At 41.7% G+C, this 6,544-nt stretch overlaps 1 protein-coding gene across 1 annotated transcript; it reads left to right on the top strand.

Moving 5' to 3' along the window:
* Window positions 1-350: 350 nt before the first annotated feature.
* On the top strand, window positions 351-2,430 carry LOC145821466 (uncharacterized). Its single transcript, XM_082917988.1, has 3 exons — window positions 351-975; window positions 1,017-1,790; window positions 2,318-2,430. Exons 1-3 carry the CDS (start codon window positions 351-353, stop codon window positions 2,428-2,430), a joined length of 1,512 nt encoding a protein of 503 aa, XP_082774114.1.
* Window positions 2,431-6,544: the final 4,114 nt, after the last annotated feature.

Here is a 6,544-nt window from a genome sequence, read left to right as displayed (position 1 = left end):
GATAAATGGGCCTGAAATGGAAGAAGATGAATGGGGAAATGAGACTGAAAATGAAGAAAAAAATGGCGGTGATAAGGAAATGAATGATTCTGATGATGGCGATAGCACAGATCTAGACTGGATGAATGATGGGTTAGAGGGTAGTGAAGATGAAGATATATTTGGTTATGTTGATAAAGATGTGGGAGTAGAATCAAATGTGGGTGTTGACACAAATGTAGGAATTGAACCATATGCTTCAGGTTCTAATGAATGGTTTTCAAATCGAGATTTTGAGATGCATACTTTGTATGGATCATCAGATGAGGAGAAATGGACGATAGGTTACAGAATTTAAAGAGGGTGTGGATATGGTAAAACCTGAACTAAAAGTGGGGATAAGATTTAAGACTGCACAAGTTTTTAGGAATGCATTGAAGGAATGGCAAATGCAGCAGGGATATGATTTGAAGTGGGTTAGAAGTGAAAATAAGAGGATTACTGTAGTGTGTAAACAAGAGTGTAGGTTTAGAATTCATGCTTCCCCAATGCAAAATGAAAGCGCATTTCAGATCAAAAGCTTAAAACCATTTCATTCATGTGGTAGGACTTATGACAACTATTTAGTTACCTCAAGGTATTTATCACAAAAATACTTTGAAAGATTGAGGAATTCTCCTAACATAGAGATCTCATCCATACAAAAGGACATTCATAGAGAACTAATGGTCGATGTAAGTAAGAGTCAAGTGTATAGAGCAAAAAGAAAAGCAACGGAAACAATTGAAGGGGATTTGAGGAAGCAGTATGCTAGACTATGGAATTACTGTGAGACAATTAAACAGCATAATCCAAATAGTTGTTTAGTGATTAAATTGGATAGACTTATAGTTTATGAAGATGATGATGAAGTAGAAAGCCCTAACAGACAACTTACACTTGTTTTTAAGAGGTTGTATATCAGACTAGATACACAGAAACAAGGTTTTGAACAAGGTTGTAGGCCTCTTGTTGGGTTAGATGGTTCTTTTTTGAAGGGCTATATGGGGGCCAGCTTTTAGCAACCATTGGTGTTGATGGGAATGACAACATGTTTCCCATTGCCATTGTTGCAGTGGAGGCTGAATGTAAGGATTCATGGGTATGGTTTTTGACCCGATTAGTAGAGGACATAGGAGCTAGCAGTGACATTGGGTGGACATTCATTTTAGATAGACAAAAAGGATTGATGTACACCTTTACACAGATTTTGCCTAATGTTGAGCATAAGTATTGCTTGAGGCACTTCTACACTAACTTCAAACAGAAGTTCAGGAGAAAAGAGTTTAAGGAATTGATGTGGAAAGCTGCAAAGGCTGGGACAAAAAGGGAGTTTGATTATCACATGAAGAAGTTGGGGGAATTGGACAAAGAAAACAAGCCAAATGAGTGGTTGATACAAGAGAATCCTGAAACATGGGCCATGTCTTACTTCAGCATAAGATCCAAGTGTGATATTCAAGTGACTAATCTGAGCGAGTCTTTCAACAAGTACATTTTGCCAGCAAGGGATAAACCAATCATCTCAATGGTGGAGTGGATTAGGAGGAAATTGATGAACATAATACTAGTGAAGAAAAATGGAATGGAAAAATATGGTGGCTCTATTTGTCCAACTATGCAACAGAAATTAGAGTCAAACAAAGAGGATACTAGGAATTGCTTTGCTAGCTTTACAGGTGACTTAAAGTTTGAGGTGGATTATTATGATACAACTCATGTAGTGGACTTGAGGGTAAGAACATGTGGGTGTAAGGATTGGGATCTAATAGGTATACCTTGTAAACATGCCATAAGTTGTATATACCTTACTGGATCGAGACTAGATATGATACCATAGCCCCTCCTTACTATAGAAAACCAACAGGGAAGCCTAGAAAAGAGAGGAAAAAAGCTGTTGATGTGGCCAAGAATGTACATAGGGTGTTAAGAAAGAACAAAACAATGCAATGTGCAAAGTGTATGGGTTTTGGACACAACAGAAGATCATGCAAAGGTCCAGTACACAAGAAATCCACAATGTTTAAGAGGAGAAGTAGACCAACTACCAGTTCTAGAAAATCTGGAAGTCAACCAAGCAAGGTAAATTCATTTCAATTTCAGTAATTTCATTTCTATACAAACTAAATTCATTTCGATTTCATTTGATGCATTTCAATTTGAATTGAATTGTTATTACAGTTCTCAAATGCTTTATTTCAACAAGATGTAAGACACACATCTTCATCCCAACCATCTGCCATTTATCCTGTTTTATCCTAACAAGCTAATAGTACTCACCCATCTTTATCCCAACCAGCTGCCACTACTCAATCACAACCAACAATGCCTTGTGGAGCAAGCGGAAGTGGAAGTGGACTTGCAGCAGTTGGAATGAATGCAAAGGACAATGCAAAGGGTTTGAGGGATTAGGTTTAGGTGGCCTATCTTATGATTCAAACAGAAGAAGTTTTTTGTAATTGAAATGTTGTTGACACGTTGAAAGGTTATTGAATTGTACTCACAGCACCTGTTCTCTTTTCTTTTTTTTTTTTTTTTTTTTTTTTTAGGGTTTAGATTGTTATCTTATGTTGGAATGCACAAATTTTTGTAATTGATATGTTGGAATGTTGTTGACATTAAAATAGGTTTTGTAATTCAATTGTTGACATGTTGGTCTTAGGGAGCAGGTTTTGTAAACATATGTTGATATATTGATGCTTAATGAACATGCTTCACATGTTGGAATTGAATATGTTTTGTAATTGAATTGTTGAAATGTTGGTCTTAGACAGCCAAACAACATAATGCTTCAAAAATATATTTCATTTATAGTAAAAATAGTCTTCAATATTGCATATCTTCCTTCCTCATATCAGGTTACATAACATTTTTTTTGGGGGGGGTTTTCATTTGAGAGTACTTACAATATAGCATAAAAATAGTACCCAGGTTCCTAGTAACATTCTTCGATGCAACTTTTTTTTTTTTTTGGAGCCTTTTCCACTTCTAACTCCATATGATTTATTCGTTGCACGAGTCTTGGTAGTAGATCACGCGAGTGGCGGCACAATGATGGGTCAATCCACTCAAAATATTCACAAGTAGCATGAATTTGAAATTTTTAATAAATAAGTTTAGATTTTTTTTCAATATTATATAACATAACAAATAAATAAATAAATTACTTAATTATTAAATATTGAAAGTGATTACCCCATAATTTGCACATCCTATAAATCTTCTTCCCATATTTGCTTTTGTCCAAGCTGTTCTAACCGGAGATCTTTGGCCACAGTAGCATGTACGAGCTAAACTTTGTCTAGCATAGTGGGAACCTTGAGAGGATGACATCTTTAACAATGGAAGTGGTCCCATAAATTTTTTGGTTGAAAAAAGTGGGTTTGGAATTTTTTTTGGCTGGAAAAATGGGTTTGGCTACTTCATGTTTATATAGGCAAGTGACTGACCAAATTGGGGGCAAATTGGTCATTTAACACTTCCATTTTGGCCCCAAAACACTTAAAGCCAGCGAAGACACGCTTCTCTGGCGCGTGTTCCACACACGCTGTTAACTCTATCGATTCTCGTCACTTTTGCACTTTAGTCAAAATCACAGGTTGTTTATGAGTATATTTATAAACGTAAGGGGGGTAATGTGAAAAAGCATTAAACTACAGGGGGTAAAATGTAATTATCCCTAAAAAAAATGTTATTCTCAAGTAGTTTTGTGAAAATTTTATTGGAGTGATTTTTCATGGTGCAGTACAGCCTTGTTTCAGAATTTGACTAGTTTAGTTGACTTTTTAATTATTTTATGAGATGAAAAAAAAAATTATGCTTAAGATGATTTGTAATTTTTTTTTTTTTTGTAATTGAATAAATGATTGTGAGAAAAAAAAATTAATTAATGTATAAGATGTAATATTTTATCTTATTAACTATTTATATAAATATATATATGGGAGCTTTTTTGATAAATCCATTTTCTAAGAGCTTTATTCCATCCAACCCATATTCTTTTTGACTATTCCATTAGGTCCAATTTAACATAAGAAGACCAAAATACCCTTTTCATCTACTTATGTTCCATTTAGTTTACATTATTTTCTTATGTTTCAATAAGTCCTATGAGTGACATAATTACCAAAATACCCTTAATGTGAATGTTCACACCATCAATATAAATGTTTATATCGTCAATGTGTAGGGGCCCGGCTCATGTCGATCCTCGTGGGTACCCGGAAAAATTCGAGTCGGGCCGGGCTGGCCCACAAGCCAAAAAAATAGGCCCGACCCGGCCCGTTGATAATATGAATATTCACATTGACAAGTTAACATTCACATTGATAGGAGAGTAAAATTGGTCTGCGGCCCGTAGGCGGCCCGAAACCAGCCTGTCGCCCGAGGCGGGCCCGGGTCGGCCCGTTCACAATATGAATATTCTCATTGACATATTAACATTAACATTAACATTGACAAGAGTGTAAAATTGGCCCATGACCCGTGGGCAGCCCGAAGCCCGAGCCCGGGCTCGGGCCCAGGTCGGGGAGGGCCCGGCCCGGCCCGTTGACAATGTGAATATTCACATTGACATGTTAACATTCACATTGATAGGAGTGTAAAATTAGCCCGCGGCCTGTGGCCGGCCCGAAACCCGCCTGCGGCTCGTGGGCTGCCCTGGGCGGGCCCGGCCCGACCCGTTGATAATGCAAATATTCACATTGACATGTTAACATTCACATTGATAAGAGTATAAAATTAGCCCGCGCCCCGTGGCTGCCCGAAACTAGCCCACGGCCCGTGGGCGGGCCGGGGCGGGCCCGACCCGGCCTATTGACAATGTGAATATTCACATTGACATATTAACATTCACATTGATAAGAGTGTAAAATTGACTCGCGTCCCATGGGCGGCCCGGAGCGAGCCCGGTTCGGCCCATTGACAATGTGAATATTCACATTGACATATTAACATTCACATTGATAGGAGTGTAAAATTGGCCCGTGGCCCATGGGCGGCCCGAAGCCCGCCCGCTGCCCAGGGCGGGCCCGGCCCAGCTCGTTGACAATGTGAATATTCACATTGACATATTAACATTAACATTGATAAGAGTGTAAAATTAGCCCGTGACCCGTGGGCAACCCGAAGCCCGGCCTCGGGCCGACGCGGGCCCGGCCCTTTGACAACGTGAATATTCACATTGACATGTTAACATTCACATTGATAAGAGTGTAACATTAGCCCGTGCCCCGTGACTACCCGAAACACGCCTACGGCCCGTGGGTGGCCCGAGGGGGGCCCGGCCCGGCCTGTTGACAATGTGAATATTCACATTGACATGTTAACATTCACATTGATAAGAGTGTAAACTTGACTCGCGTCCCATGGGCGGCCCGGGGTGGCCCGGGTTTGGGTCCGGGCCTACCTCGGGCCGCGGGCGAGCTTTGGGCAGCGGACAAGTTTTACACTTCTATCAATGTTAATGTTAACATGTCAATGTGAATATTCACATTGTCACGGGTCGGGCCAAGCCTGCCTCGGGCTGCGATCGGGCTTCGGGCCGCTCACGGGCTGCGGGCCAATTTTACACTCCTATCAATGTGAATGTTAACATGTCAATGTGAATATTCACATTGCCAACGGGCCCGGCCCGCCCTGGCCCGAGGTTGGGCTTCGGGCTGCCCACGGGTCACGGGCCAATTGTACACTCTTATCAATGTGAATGTTAACATGTCAATGTTAACATGCCGATCAAAAAAAAAACATGTCAATGTGAATATTCACATTGTCAATAGGCCGGGCCGGGCCCGCCCCGGGCCGTGGACGGGTTTCCGGCAGCCACGGGGCGCGGGCTAATTTTACACTCCTATCAATGTGCATGTTAACATGTCAATGTGAATATTCACATTGTCACGGGTCGGGCCATGCCCGCCTCGGGCTGCGGTCGGGTTTTGGGCCGCCCACGGGCTGCGGGCCAATTTTACACTCTTATCAATGTGAATGTTAACATGTCAATATGAATATTCACATTGTCAACGGGCCGGGCCGGGCCCGCCCCGGGCAGGGGCGTGCTTTTGGTCGTCCATGGGTCGCGGGCCAATTTTATACTCTTATCAATGTGAATGTTAACATGTCAATGTGAATATTCACATTGTCAACGGGCCGGACCGGCCCACCCCGGGCCGCCCATGGGCCGGGGGCGGGTTTCGCGCCGCCACGGAACGGGGCCCAATTTTACACTCCTATTAATGTGAATGTTAACATGTCAATGTGAATATTCACATTGTCAACGGGCTGGGCCGGGCCGAGTCAGGCCCACCCTGGGCTGCTGTCTAGTTTTATACTCTTATCAATATGAATGTTAATATGTCAATGTGAACATTCACATTGTCAACAGGCCGGGCCGGGCCCGCCCACGGGCCGTGGGCGGGTTTCGGGCAATTACGAGGCGCGGACTAATTTTACACTCCTATCAATGTGAATGTGAATGTTAACATGTCAGTGTGAATATTCACATTGTCAACGGGCCGGGCCGGGCCCGCCC

The sequence above is a fragment of the Camellia sinensis genome, chromosome 3, assembly GCF_055761805.1.
Source record: "Camellia sinensis isolate YWXY chromosome 3, ASM5576180v1, whole genome shotgun sequence".
NCBI lineage: Eukaryota > Viridiplantae > Streptophyta > Magnoliopsida > Ericales > Theaceae > Camellia > Camellia sinensis.
This window is presented reverse-complemented; position numbering and strand designations above follow the sequence as displayed.